Consider the following 13390-nt stretch of genomic DNA (forward strand, 5'->3'; position numbering starts at 1 on the left):
GCGGGCCGCTGCCGGCCCTGCGCGTCCTCGACCTCTCGGGCAACGGCCTGGAGGCGCTGCCGCCGCCGCTGGGCGGTGCGGGGCCGGGGCCCGGTGCTGAGGCCGATCCCGATCCCGGCGGCGCCCCGGCCTTCCCGCAGCTGCGCAGCCTCAACCTGGGCGGCAACCGGCTGCGCGAGCTGGGCCCGGGGCTGGCCCGCGCCGCGCCGCGCCTCCAGGCGCTGCTGCTCTCCGGCAACCGGCTCCGCGCGCTGCCCGGCGGCCTCCTGCCGCCCCCCGCCGCCGCCGCCGGGCTCTTCCCGCTCCTCAGCCACCTGGAGGCGGCCGACAACGAGGTGGCGGAGCTGGGCGCCGACATCGCCGCCCTGCCGGCCCTCAAGGTGGGCGACAGGGGGGAGCCCGGGGCAGAGGGGGGGTCCCGGGGCAGAGGGGGGGCCCCTTGTCCCCGGGGGAGGGGATCCTGTGGGAGAAAGGGGGTCCCGGGTTCCAGGGAGGGGATCCCGTGGGAGAAGGGGGTGTCCCACATCCCGGGGAGTGATCCTGGGTCCCAGGGAGGGGATCCCGTGGGAAAAGGGGGGTCCCGGGTCCCAGGGAGGGGATCCCGTGGGAGAAGGGGGGTCCCGCATCCCGGGGAGGGACGCCAGCCTGACGCCGGGGGTCTCTTGCAGAGCCTGGACGTCTCCAACAACCAGCTGACGGAGCTGCCGGCCGAGCTGGCCGACTGCCCCAGGCTGAAGGAGGTCAACTTCAGGGGCAACAGGCTGAAGGACAAGCGGCTGGAGAAGATGGTCAACGGCTGCCAGACAAAATCCATCCTGGAGTATCTGCGGGTGAGAGGCCGCGGATGTGGGAAAGGGAAAGCCGAGAGCACGCGAGAGGAGAACAGGAAGAAGAAGAGAGAGAAACGTCAGAAGAAGGATGGCGGGGATGGGGAACCGGACGAGCTGGAAGACATCAGCAGGCTGCTGGTTAAGGTTCTGCACGTCTCTGAAAATCCTGCGCCCTTGACTGTCAAAGTGAGCCCAGGCATCAGAGACGTGCGACCCTTCATCGTGTGCTGCGTGCTGAAGGGAGTGAACTTAAAGCCAGGAAACGCGTTGAAGAGGTTTCTGTCTGCCCAGGTAACTATTGCAGCCTTACGTTAGTGATCGTTTGTAACGAGAACGCAATTAACAGCGTTATCGTACTATTAATTTCAGAGGAAGGTGCTGCGGCCGTCATTGCTACTTGCACCGTTCTTTTCCTATCAAGAAAGCGACCAAAGTCTTTCAGAAACTTCGGTTGAAGTTTCCCTGTGGTTAGTAGGCGATACGGTTACTGTAGGAGAGCAGTGCGGAATGACCTTTGATACCTCTCTCTRTGACAGGCTGCTTGGTCAGGATTTCGTCCCAGTTTGCGATAACCAAACCCGTTTCTTATGAAAAACGTAATAGGAGTTCAGATTCTGCCACGAGAGGGCAATGAACGTGTGTGCGTTCATGTTGCCGGTATAACAACAGCTTGTTGCTGTTGTTGAACCTATTGAGAATTAATAATAAACGCACATTCATGCTAAAACTATCCTGGTTTGGCTTTAAGTACTCTAATCTGTAGTAAAACTTCTTTTTGTACCCTTAACCTGCAGACTAAGGTATCATAAGCGCGGAATTTCAGCAGGCACACTGCCCACATGTCCGTTAGGTGGCAGGTGTTAGCTTCCTGCAGACTTACAGGGTTGTGTATTTGTGGTTTGTTTTCTGATCTAAAGCTGCTTGTTTCCCCATGAAGAAATACTTAATATATAATGCTCTGCTATCCTTATGTTTGGTTTGTAATTCAGATAAATTTACTTCCCCAGTTAAGGAGAAGAGATCCCTGTTTAGCTTTTTGTATTAAATCTCTCTTCAGTTTGGAAGAGCTTTTAAGTGTTGTGTGGGGATGTGTTCAGACACCATCCAAGTTATGATTAGTAAATTAGTCTGATAATGCTACAAACCTTAAATACAGAGGAATGCTGAACTGTAGGGGGAAGTAAATCATGCTGGTATATTTTGATGACATTCTTTATGTTTTAGACTAAACTGCATGAAGACATCTGTGAAAAGCGAACAGCAGCCACAATTGCCACACATGACTTGCAGCTGATCAAAGGTCCTCTGATATATGACGTTCAGCCTCCTGGTGAATTGAAGGTAGGGCCAGTGGCAGCTGTGGCCCTTTCCCCTTCTTTTTCTCCTTTTTTCTCTTTTTTTTCTTCTTACCCACCTAGGTCCTAGAAGGACTAACACCAGGAGCTAATTTAGTTTAGAAGCTGTGCTAATGTTCTTGCTCTCCTGCTTTAACAAACCCTGCTTAAACAAGCCTCACAAAGCAACTTAGCGTTGTTCCAGGACCAGTCCAGAGTGCATTTGTCTGAGGGCTTAGCGACAGCAGTTGGAAACTTAAACGTGCTAACAGGGAAAGCAGACGTAGACTTTTTTGTTCTTTACAGACGTTCTGGTCTTGCTTACTGTGTGCTTTTGCTTAGGATCAGTAGTGAAACACCAGTACCTCAGTCACCCTCTCTCCTGTGTTGTGGTGTTACAGTCTTAATGTTCCCTCCGTACCTGCAGTGTTGCACAGCAAAGCAGGTGCTCGTTCGTGTGAGTGCACCTYGATTGGTAGCTGCCCTCAAGGCGACGCAGTTAAAATCAAAACAGGTTCTGTTAGTTTATCCCACTCTTCAGTAACTTATGTTGCTGCTTTCAAAGGAAAGCAAAGCTTGCAGTACATTCATGTGACAACCTCCTAGGCTGTACTTGATGTGAAACTTCAATCCAGGCTATAAAAATGTTATTTCAAACTGGTGATCCTCATCTATTTACACCTATTTTAGGATTTCTTTGAATGCGTTATCTCCAGAACTGATCTCACTGAAGACTGAATAGTTAGAATATGTTGACTCTTTGGAGCTGATCCGAGGTTTTGGTTGCATTCTGCTCACTAGACCCTTTGGATTTGTAACTTTTTTGTGCAAAAAGCCTGCTCTTCAGGGATTTAGCCTTCGTTTTCATGACAGTATGCCGAGCCTTTTGTACGTAGCTTCTGTTATGGTACAGGAATTTTTCACATCCTTCAGTGTATGGTGACAGTGAAAGAACTGATTAAGAAAACTGTTTTAGTACTGGTGAATGAGTCTGCTGTTGTAGCTCATGGGAAGCTTTGGACTGAATGTGATCATAGTAGTTCACATGAAATAGAAAGTAGATTTCCAGACTGAATGAGGTTAGGAACGATGACATTTCTTCAATAACAAAAAACCTTTCTGTGTTAATGGTTTAGCAGATACTCAGATTTTTTTTTTTTCTTTCTTCCCTGTAGGAGGGAGAACTCTTGCAAAAGATACAGGCTTTACCAAAACTCTTGTTGTAGTGAAATTACTCCCTAGGTCATGATACAAAGCCATTTATCCCAATTGCTTGGGCTATTTGATCTAATGTGCTGCATGACCAAACAGAAAATAGTCTTCAGTCAAAGAGGCTTTGAGTAGTCATCATGTGAAGTATATTAACTTGCTGTATTGTCTGCTGGATGCCATGAATAGTAATAAAATTTGGGAGCCGGTCTTCAGTATTTCAACAGAACTGGGAAAATTGCCTGGCACTGGGTTTTCTTGTATCAAGTAGCTGGGTCAGAGAAAGAAGCACTGGCAGCAAATATCACGGAATATGCCCTGAAATACAAGTGGCGTTTCCAAAGCAATCAAGAACACGCTTATGCAAAGAATTCCATTGCGTTGCCAAGGTGAGCAGATAAAGCGCACCATCTAACTACATCGCACTGGCTAGGAAGACTGTCAAGGAGAACAAGGATATATTTGAACACTTGACAGAATCCACTGTTGTTTGATTTCATGCAGTATATAGAAATACAAATTTGGTTGTAAGTAATTTCACTTGAAGTACGTTTCAGTTATCCTTTTGCTTACAAAAGACTGTTAATAACCGCAGTGTTTGAGTTGCTCTTAATATCAAATGTTTGCTTTTCTTGTATGGTGTAGATAATGCCCCTAGGTCGAAAGGAGATCAAGGCAAAGGATCTTGTCCGTCAGCTGCAGTTAGAAGCTGAGGAGCAGAGGAAACAGAAGAAGCGTCAAAATATCTCTGGATTGCACAAGTCAGTATACTCAATCTTTCAGTTTTTCTTTGAGTGAATTCTAGTAATTCATATGGAAAAACAGCATAGAAGAAAAATGCAATCAAATAAATAATGGAACAATTTTTCTAATGCTATTTGGGCTAACAAACTCAGCATGAGCTTCCAGGAGTTGAAGTGCAAAATTTAGCTCAGTGTTTTTCATAAACAGTAACGCTGACTAAAACGAGGTTGATGAGTGACTTCCGTTATTTCTAGCTGCATCAAGAGTAAATTCATGTCATGTGAACTGTCCATGAAGATGAACAGCAAATGAAAGAATAGAATAGCAAATAAAAGGGAGCCAAAGAGAAATCAGATGTCACGCACATTCAGTAAATTAAGCAGTTCACAGGTGTTGTAAATCGGCATGTAACAGCAGATGCGCTATATTTAAAGCAAAGCATCACTCTGCCCTACTCTGTTTACTGCTTATGTAGGGATTACTGCCCATATCCATYGCTTGTGCAGCTTGGGGAAATTTGCCGAGTGCATAGTGGGAGAACTGTATATTGCAGTAAGTAATAGAGAAAATTAAATAAGTCAGCTGGAAGAATCGGAAAATGGACTGTCTGGTGTTCCTGTTTGAGCACTGGGATCTCTGAAAGCATTAGAAGCACGTCAATTTACTTTGGCAGTGTGGATATAAAAATGTGAGTTATATCCTAGTACTAGCCCTTCGCTTCCTGTAGCTAGTGGCTTTTCTCTTGTGTCGCCAGGATAACATCTGGCTGAATTTTGGTGCTCTCATTTCTGTCTGTGAAACGTGGTAGCTCAGGAACGCGCTAGTAGTTTTGCCGCTATTTTCTGCCAATATGTCCAGCTGCTGTTTCAGTTACTCACTTTTTGCTTTTTTCTTGGCAGGTATCTTCAGTTACTGGATGGCAAAGATAACTATCCGTGTCTTGTGGATGCTGAAGGTGTTGTTATTTCTTTCCCGCCGATAACCAATAGTGAGAAAACAAAGGTACAAACTACTAGTCTCTGTTAGAGTGGAAACACATTGATCAAAATTAAACAGTGATTTTTTTTCTGCTGAGGAACATTTAGCTCCAGACTCCAAGATATGCATGAGTCTGTGAAGCTCATGGTCACATTCCAAATACAAATCTTCAAAGCCTGAATCTTCTGTACTAGAGTATCAGATTGAGATGGATCTTAAAGGGTTAAATTTTACATTTGCAATTTGTGAAGCTGTGGCAGACTGCTCCAAAGGTACCAGTTTTCCTTTGCAGATATGTCTTTATTGAGTGGCAAAGAGAAGGGCAGGAAGGCAGATTTTTACTTGTAAAGAAACTTTGCACGTGGTTCTGAATACCTCTCATTCAGTTTTTGCGTTCTGAGAAATGTTGCCAAATAACTGAATGAGTATGCTCTGATTCATTACTCGCTTTACCTTTGAAATCCTTACAGATTAGAAAAGACACGTGTGATCTATTTCTAGAAGTGACGAGTGATACCAGTTTACAGACATGCAAAGATGTCATGGATGCACTGATTCTGGTAGGTAATTCGATAAAATAATCCGATTTGTTCTTGGTGTGCTTCTTAGCGAAATGTTTAAGTGCTCGCATATGTTGGAGAAGAACACAGGAGTTGATTTTTTTCTTTACTTCCTTTTCCATTTTTGCTGTATCTCAGGAGATTTTTATATGCTTATCTCTGAGCGCCTGGCAGACTTTAAAAACTYGCCAAGGATGAGCAGTGCTGCGTTACCACAATATGTGGCTTGACTTTCAACACCTTCACCTTGTTAGTGAACTCGTTGCTTCAGTAGCCATGAAGAAATTCTTTTAGGGAGGTTTTGCGCCTCAGCTCGCTTGGTTCCTAGTGTTATTATAGAACTATCTTTCAGATACAAAGAGCAGGTGCAAGAGGAGCTTGGTGATAAACCTAGACATTTGCCTAAAACAAAGTCACGTTAATCCAAATGTGGTTAATTTTATGTTAAGAAAACTATATTAGCAGTGGGATGGTTTCAGTAAATGCTGTTCAACATGCTTTCTTCTAATGAAAGCTTTCTCCCTGAAGATGGTAAAGCTTAGTGTATGGCTGGTACAGCAGAGCATCCTGTTGAATGTTTTGCAACCTACGTAAATGTTAGTTTTGTTGTCCAGTTCACGTGAGCTTTAGAACTAATTAGTGGAGGTTAACTGACTTGTCTAGTTGACACAAGGCAGTAACAGAGACAGCTTGAAATGCAGTGAAAGCAAACTCATTAATGGTGATCTTATAGCAGGGTCTTTTTGCTTAGAATCAAGTGCTTTGACAAAGACTGAAATCTGTATTTAAAACAAAACAAAAAAAGCTATTCAGAAGGAGCAGGTGCCCGATAGGAGTACAGCAGTGGTAACTTCAAAAGTTCTTTCAATTTCCTGAAAGATTCTAACCCACTGAAGAATGTTTTTGTGCAGAGTCCTCCGGGGCAGGCCAGATTTGTATCTCGGAGAGCATAGATGCAGTATTCACGCTTACTTTAATCTTGTTTTCTGTGTTTTGCTTTTAACAGAAAATAGCAGAACTAAACAGATTCACCTTGGAAAATAGGGAAGAAGACTCAGGCTCAGATAATGAATCTGATGCTCTTTGTGGGCCAGTGAATTTGAACCCCGGGCAAAATGTACAGCAGATGAATTCTCCATTGCTAGTGGAGCAGGTTCGAGTGGTGGACACAGATGGAAACTTGAAAGTACTTTATCCTTCAAAAACTGACCTAAGCACAGTTTCCTCTCTTCTGACTGTAATACGTTAGCAGCTGTCAAATCTAAGAGAAGTATTCAGTTTTCATCTTTTTCATGTTCAAGAATGCAACTTGTACACGGTGAGATTGCTACTTTATTTTTTATTTATTTTTTAAAGAAAGGTGCAGTGTATCCTGCCTTGGTATGTAAAAACTTTTAAGTTTGATCAAGCTATGGCAAGGAGTATTGCATTCTTTCAGCCTTAATAAAAATTTACCACTATTCTGACCAGTTAGAGATATCAGTATCTCCAAAGGCAAACTTAAAAGCAAAGGTGGTATTGGAAGTTAGAATGCATTAACTTATAGACAGAAACATTATAGCATGATAGCAGTTTATAAAACGGATGCAGTCATATTTTTCTGCAAGATCACTTTCTTCCTGGTAGTTTTCCACTGGATTGTTATTTTAGTAGCTAAACTGAGAAATCCAGTAGATGCCAGCATCGGAACTAACCAAGTTGTATGCTGTATACCAGTACTAGAGACAGAATGCCAAAATACTTAGCTAGCATACCATCAAAAGGTATGGTATTTAAGGAAGATTTACATTAATTAGGGCCTTGGGTTTTTTGTGCAGTTCTGCATAACTTTATATCTGGAGTAATCATGAAACACTGAAAATTCTGCATCTTTTAAAAAWCTTCGATCTAATTGCTGTTGGAACTTGAGCAATGAGCTTTAAAGTGATGGTTTCTCCACTGTTCTCACATTAACACAGCTTCCGTTTTTAAATGAAGTCAGCCAAATTGACTGCAGGGGGGCTCTGATTCCCAGTGCATTTTACAGCTATAATCCATCTTTGTGGAAATGCCAGCTGTGCTGAACTTGCGTCCCCACCGAGTTAGCTGTTGATCAAGCACTGGGTTTGTTCTTGCTCATGAAGTTCACCTCTGTTCAGAAGGTGACACTGATCTACACCACCACTATTACTGCTCCCCTGTCTGCCTGGAATACMAGCGCTCTTGCCCCAAAGTGATCCTAGCGGAGTTGCCCGTCACACTCCAAAGTGAAAGGTGTGGAGGGGGACACCTTCCAAAGCACAGGTAGGGTGGTTCTAATTCTTGCAGTCTGTGGGTGATTTTTTACATTCTGGCTACTAACTGTATAAATGGAAACCTCTCCCAAGCTAGGGTGATCAGCAGATTCACTTCTTTTTCCTGTTAAAAATGTCACATAACTCTAACTGAACTTCCAGATACTTTGACAAATATGTTCACATGTTGGGATTTGCAAATTGAATGGAAAAATAAAATGGTTCTTGCAGTGATATGTCACAGTCACTTGTTTCAGCATTGGTGAATTTTCCACTCCTGTAACTATGCAAATTGAACTCATAATCAGTTCCCTCTGCAGTTTGTCCCCCAGCCTATACCGTTTCCTGAGAATTATTCTGTCCCGGGTGCAAGACTTTCATTTGTCTTTGAACTTCATGAGATTTCTTTCAGCCCATTTCTTCATTCCTCCTGGCCTGAGTTTGGTCTCATCCACAAACTCGGCGAGGGTGTATTTTGTCCCATCGTCCAGGGAAGAAAATGGGCAGTGAAATGGGAAGTAGCATAAAAGCTTGGACTGGGAGTTTGCCAAGGCAAAGAAGGATCACCAGCTACTGAATTTTGAGCTCAGCACTGGTGATCTCTCTAGTGTGTTTTAGGAGAGTTAAGACAGCATTGATATTAAAAGACATGGATCAGACTATTAAATTTTGGCAGGTTTGCAAGATTGACCTGATCCTAATTAGAGAAACTTAGCGATGCATCCTTATGCATATGTGATTATATGGAAAAGGAGGGCAGTTGACAACACTGAAGTAAACTCGCCAAAGCAGCTATTGTATGCCACAAAAATGGTAACAACTTCTTCTAGTTGCTTTTATCTGATCGGTGCTAAGTAGTACTTAAAACCTCCCTTGTGAAGTGGAATAATCCTACAGACTAATGATTTACAGTGAATTGTGCTCTGAGTCCTCAGTTTCATCTATCGGAAAACAATCCAGTTAGATATTCCTGCAGAACTTGATTTAGGTCGAATATGGACAGTTTAATTTGTCAGTAAATCACTGTCTGAAAACAAAGTAACAGGAGCCTGAAGGTGGTGACATRTGTTCTGACTGACTCAGCTGTTAGGATTAGTTTTCAGGCATCAGAAGATACTACTTTAAGGGACTCTTTCTGCTACTCCTGGAATTGGTAGGGGATGAAGCAGACGGGTCGAGGCTGTAGAGAGATGGGACCTTGACACCTTTCTGTTTCAGCATCTGATGGAACTCCATCCGTTCGTTAATAATTTTCTGAAAATCAGAGATGTGCAAAGGGATACAAAAGCATTAGACTGACAGTGGTACTTTAAAGCATTTTCTTGTCTCATCAGTTCCCCGCTAGCTCATAGAAGCAGAATTCCAAGGAGCCACATACCTGCATTGCCTCCAGCACCTCCTCATCAGTCAGTTCTGCCTGGGGAGACTTGCTGCCTGCAGTACTGAACGTGGCCTGAATTATTTTGCTTCGATATCTTTCAAACTTTTGATAAAAGAGAAAAGAAGTAGGTATGTTTAGTCTTTGTGTGATTGCCCAGCACTTTCATGGAGTTTACTATGAGACAGAGGTACTTAGGTGTCTTCTGTGCTGTCAGACTTGAAAAAAGTGGCTAGTGAGTGATGAAATGGAAAATGTGTTTCCAGGTGGACTAAGCACCTTTCAGGTATCGGAGCTGTGCTTCCTACAGGAGGCGTGAGTTAAGCCCACAGGGAGTCTGCACACACCAACTGGCATTAAGGTGATACCTGTTACTTTGTCAGGAAGGATATTAGAAGCCTGGTGATGTTAACAGTTCTGTACTCAAGTTTCTTGAGGGTTTCTGGTATTTAAGGCTTATTTGCTTTGCTACTGAAACAAGCTGCGTGCTAAAAAGTTGGGAAGCAAATGGCCTGAATTGCCTGCTCCTCTAGCCCTGTCGCTGCAGAGGGAAATCCGGCTTCCTTCTCTGCCCTGGAAGCAAAGGACTGCAGCGCCCTGGTAAGTCTCCTGCTGTGCTTCTGCCCAGGAATGGCTCTGAGCTTTCTGATTCTCTGCTTGGGATGGTTGAAGCCTCCCTTGAGAGGGAGGGAGGGAGGAATCTGAAGTGAAAGAGGCTGCATTTACCCTGCTGGTGAGGCACTGGAGTGCTACTTTAGTTTGCTGCTCCGTGTGCTGCAGTGTGTCAGCTTGGCTCTGGATCGCCTCTTGTGCCCGTTGCTGCTCTCGGATGTGGTATTCGTTGACCAGCACCTTTGCCTGCAGCTGGCTGACTGTGCGCTGTAACTCACTGATCAGCTTGTTCTGCTCAGCCAGTTTGGATTCTTGTTTTGTAACGGTCTGTGGAGACATGCGAATCAAGCCATTACAGAATGGTGAGGAAGAAAGTGATGAGGCTCAGCCACATCTTCCCCATATCCAGTCCAAATCCTCCTCMTATTTCCCAGACAATCTACAGACTTACAAAACTTGTCAGTACCAGTAACCGCTAGTACTTTGGGATTTTTCTCCAAAGCTACTGTGCTGAGTAATACTTATATTTAGAGCAGTTAAAAGCAGCAAGTTTGCTATTAGAAAAAATAATCGAGCAGTAAAATAAACTCGGGAAGTCAGACATTCAGAGTAACTTAATTTGGATTTTTTTCATGGGACAAATGCACGCAGGCCTAAAACAAGCATAGCTGAGCAGTCAGTACTAGAATTTTCCATAATTCGGCATGGGACTTTGCACCAAATTCACCTGTCGAAGACTGCAGTTCTCCTTCTCTATTGTCACCATCATTTCTTCGTGTTTCCGTCCTTCTCTCAGGTTGCAAAACTAAGAGAAAAGATTTTACACTTCAGGTTTGCAGTTCACAGCTGAACTTCCCRTCTCATTAGACAGGGAACTGTGTCACGAAGACTGACTGCCCCGCTGCCAGCTCCCTTAACAATAACGGTCACTGTGCTGCCGGGGCACTACCTTGGTAGACATAGCTTGTAGCTGATTTTCTCGCTCTCTGAGCTCCTTTTGGAGCGTTTCCTTTTCAGATTTGGTTCTCCGAAGCTGGGATTCTTGGATCTCCAGTTGTCTTTGCAAGGAAGAGATAGCACCTGTAAAGTTGGAGTACTACTATAAGTAAACTGAATCCCTGTCAAAAACTGCACTGCGTGAAGCCTTTTTCAGGTAAGCGTAAGCGGACCTGCTCTCATAACCGTCTGAGTATAGACTGTGGGCGAAGTTAAAACTACAGCCACAATGAGACTAATTAATAATGCATTCATAGTACTTTGCTGTGATATATAATAAACTCATCTAATCTCATTTTGTGAGTAGAAGCTATTCTCAGGGCTAGTATTGCCAGTAACATGAGCACAAGTTTGCCAGAGTGCCAAAACGCTTGGGTGCCCCAGGGTACTGGTCAGGACTCCTGTGCAAGATTTCCTCATGCATGTCTAAGAGGAGAGAGAGGGGGAGTAGCTTCAAAATAAGTGTCATTTCTGAACCACTCTGAAAGCAACAAGTCAAAGCAGGAGGTTTCAGCCTCATGAGAACCTAAGCTAGATTTTTTTTCAAGGTAAAAGAAACAGAACTGCAAAAGAACAAACTTGGTAGCTAGTAAAAATGGTCTCAGGCTTTTGGCTGCCATTTCCCATGATACCTGTGGCCATGTTGTGGTCATTTTTTGCCATCTGCAGTTCTTCGCAGAGTTCTTGGTTGGCTTTCTGGAGCTCAGTGACCTTAGCCATCAGTGCCTGCTCCTGTGCTTCCGACTGCTCCTGAAAGGCCCTTTCCACATCCACATCACTGAGAACTTCTTCAGCAACTTCTTTACTTGGGCTCTTTTGTTCCATTTCTGTATACTATAAAGACAGAGGAATAAAGATTTTTGAGGCTTTAATAAGGCCTTGTGTAGAGAGACATGGATTCATAACTGGAGCCGCAATGTTTTAGGGAGAGCTTGTGTGCTATTGCTTAGCCCCCGGGGAGGCGGGAAGAAGACAGCTTCACAGGCGTAATCAAGGGGTACAGTGGGTGTGTAACTACACGTGCTTGTGCCTTTTTAACGTCACCGCTTTCGATGCGTCTGGCTGCGTGTGGGATGCCTTTCGCCGCCTTTTCCAGTTCCTGCAGTTCTTGCTGGTTTCATATAAAGCCCTTAGATAAGTGGGTAATCTTGAAGTCCAAAATTTTGATCATGATACCTGAGTTTTGATTTTAAGCATGCCACTTCCCCTCAAACTTTTCTTGATGCTGCTTGATGCGATGCTGCTGTCGTCCCTTGAGCTTGTTAAACTGAAAATCTTTGACTCACTGTTACCAGTGAGCAGTTGCGAGGATACATTTTTCTGCAAGGGAAAAATGAGGGCGACAGAAGCAACAACAAGTCTCGATACAGAAAACTCCTTTCTCAGCTGGAGCTCAAGTACCTAGAGGACAAAACTTGAACAAAACCCTCTGTGCGTCAGAGGGTTTTCAGCCTTGAGGGTTTTGGCTTTCGAAGGGTGGTCAGCTTTCATGTGACCCCAGCCGCTCTTTAGAGCGAATGACAGCCTCGGTACGTGCGATGCGAAAGCAGTTACCGCCTCTGTGACAACAGTGTCCTTGAGCAGGTCCAGCTGCTGCTTCAGACTTCCCACCTCCCCTCGGAGGACAGAGATCATACTGTSCTTCCTCGCACACTCTGTCTCATACCATGAGAGACGATTTATCTCTTCTCCCAGTGCCATTAGATGCTGTTCATGGGTATAGAGAGGTATTTATGCACATTTAAAACAACACAGCTGTAGTTCAACAGTCTGTTAGAGGAGATGAAAGAGGTGGATGAGGATCTAAAGAGTACATTAACTACTGCGTTTTAGTACCTGTCCATTTTGCATACATTTTATACTATCTGACCAGATTTAAGATCCCAGGTTGCTACATCCTCTTCCACCTCTTCCCATTTCTGTGTATTCTGTATACTCCATTCTAAAATGGAGCATTGTCAGGAAACCGCTGTTCGGATCATCCAGCAAGGTTGCCGGGCAGTGGGCGATCCGTTACTTCGATCKCTCGCTCGAGTGGCGACTGCAGAACGCTCTGCTCCGTGGAGCCGCGACCCTGTTACCTGACCCGTCCCAAACGTTCGCGCGGCCTCCTCACCTTTTCGTAAATCGCGCTGACGCACCATGGAACGTCCGCGTCTGCCTGTCCTTCCTCCTGCCTGGCTAGACTTGCTCCTCCAGCAAAACGCTGCCGTTCGGGGTCTTCCTTCCCGTTTCGGTCACCGGTGGGACTCTGAGCGTGTTGGAGGTCGTCCGGCGCGCAGAGGAACGGGGGTGAAAGCAGGAGAACGGGYGTCTGTTACGTAGGGTTTACTAAAGCGCATCCCCTGCACGAAGGCTTTTGCCACAGCATGGCGTGGGGTCGGCTGTCTGCTCTGGAAGGGAAGGTCGGAGCTGGGAGCCACCGCGGGCTGTAGAGCAGCCCTGAGGGAAGCGCCGCGCGGCGCCACGGCAGCGC

At 45.0% G+C, this 13390-nt stretch overlaps 4 protein-coding genes across 5 annotated transcripts in view; 2 read left to right on the forward strand and 2 right to left on the reverse strand.

Moving 5' to 3' along the window:
• Nucleotides 1-2: 2 nt before the first annotated feature.
• Nucleotides 3-11802, forward strand: LRRC47 (leucine rich repeat containing 47; the record flags this gene model as incomplete). Its single annotated transcript, XM_026085439.1, has 8 exons — nucleotides 3-380; nucleotides 669-1121; nucleotides 2055-2171; nucleotides 4019-4134; nucleotides 5017-5119; nucleotides 5566-5655; nucleotides 6662-11071; nucleotides 11584-11802. Coding segments are annotated over 7 exons (1500 nt in total), but the record flags the coding sequence as incomplete, so codon positions are not given.
• Nucleotides 9023-10281, reverse strand: LOC112975482 (coiled-coil domain-containing protein 27-like). Its single transcript, XM_026085657.1, has 3 exons — nucleotides 10033-10281; nucleotides 9307-9411; nucleotides 9023-9182 (listed from the first exon to the last, which is right to left on the reverse strand). The coding sequence occupies exons 1-3, from the start codon at nucleotides 10255-10257 to the stop codon at nucleotides 9045-9047; spliced, it is 468 nt and encodes a 155-aa protein (XP_025941442.1). The 5' UTR covers nucleotides 10258-10281; the 3' UTR covers nucleotides 9023-9044.
• On the reverse strand, nucleotides 10579-13340 carry LOC112975483 (coiled-coil domain-containing protein 27-like). Of its 2 annotated transcripts, XM_026085660.1 has the most exons (4): nucleotides 13031-13340; nucleotides 11547-11748; nucleotides 10868-10998; nucleotides 10579-10723 (listed from the first exon to the last, which is right to left on the reverse strand). In XM_026085660.1, exons 2-4 carry the CDS (start codon nucleotides 11737-11739, stop codon nucleotides 10601-10603), a joined length of 447 nt encoding a protein of 148 aa, XP_025941445.1. In that variant the 5' UTR covers nucleotides 11740-11748; nucleotides 13031-13340; the 3' UTR covers nucleotides 10579-10600. The 2 variants fall into 2 exon arrangements, with proteins under 2 accessions (XP_025941445.1, XP_025941444.1); XM_026085659.1 differs by lacking the exon at nucleotides 13031-13340 and having other exon boundaries at nucleotides 11547-11760.
• The window catches only part of LOC112975427 (myo-inositol 2-dehydrogenase-like), a 12300-nt gene continuing 11341 nt past the window's right edge, over nucleotides 12432-13390 (forward strand). The window contains exon 1 of the mRNA XM_026085440.1: nucleotides 12432-12443. Within this exon, the coding sequence (XP_025941225.1) occupies nucleotides 12432-12443 (12 nt within the window). The remainder of the gene's footprint in view (nucleotides 12444-13390) is intronic.

The sequence above is a fragment of the Apteryx rowi genome, unplaced genomic scaffold, assembly GCF_003343035.1.
Source record: "Apteryx rowi isolate R43461 unplaced genomic scaffold, aptRow1 scaffold_67, whole genome shotgun sequence".
Lineage (NCBI taxonomy): Eukaryota > Metazoa > Chordata > Aves > Apterygiformes > Apterygidae > Apteryx > Apteryx rowi.

What these genes read in the sequence shown, in the direction of transcription:
- LOC112975483 (XM_026085660.1), bottom strand. Translation starts at nt 11,739, where the DNA reads ATGGAACAAAAGAGCCCAAGTAAAGAAGTTGCTGAAGAAGTTCTCAGT. An exon ending in TGACCACAACATGGCCACAG is followed by an intron (nt 10,999 to 11,546) that starts GTATCATGGGAA and finishes CCAACTTTACAG; the next exon opens with GTGCTATCTCTTCCTTGCAA. An exon ending in TACAAGCTATGTCTACCAAG is followed by an intron (nt 10,724 to 10,867) that starts GTAGTGCCCCGG and finishes CTTTTCTCTTAG; the next exon opens with TTTTGCAACCTGAGAGAAGG.
- LOC112975482 (XM_026085657.1), bottom strand. Translation starts at nt 10,257, where the DNA reads ATGTCTCCACAGACCGTTACAAAACAAGAATCCAAACTGGCTGAGCAG. An exon ending in TCCAGTGCCTCACCAGCAGG is followed by an intron (nt 9,412 to 10,032) that starts GTAAATGCAGCC and finishes TTTTATCAAAAG; the next exon opens with TTTGAAAGATATCGAAGCAA. An exon ending in AGGTGCTGGAGGCAATGCAG is followed by an intron (nt 9,183 to 9,306) that starts GTATGTGGCTCC and finishes TCTGATTTTCAG; the next exon opens with AAAATTATTAACGAACGGAT.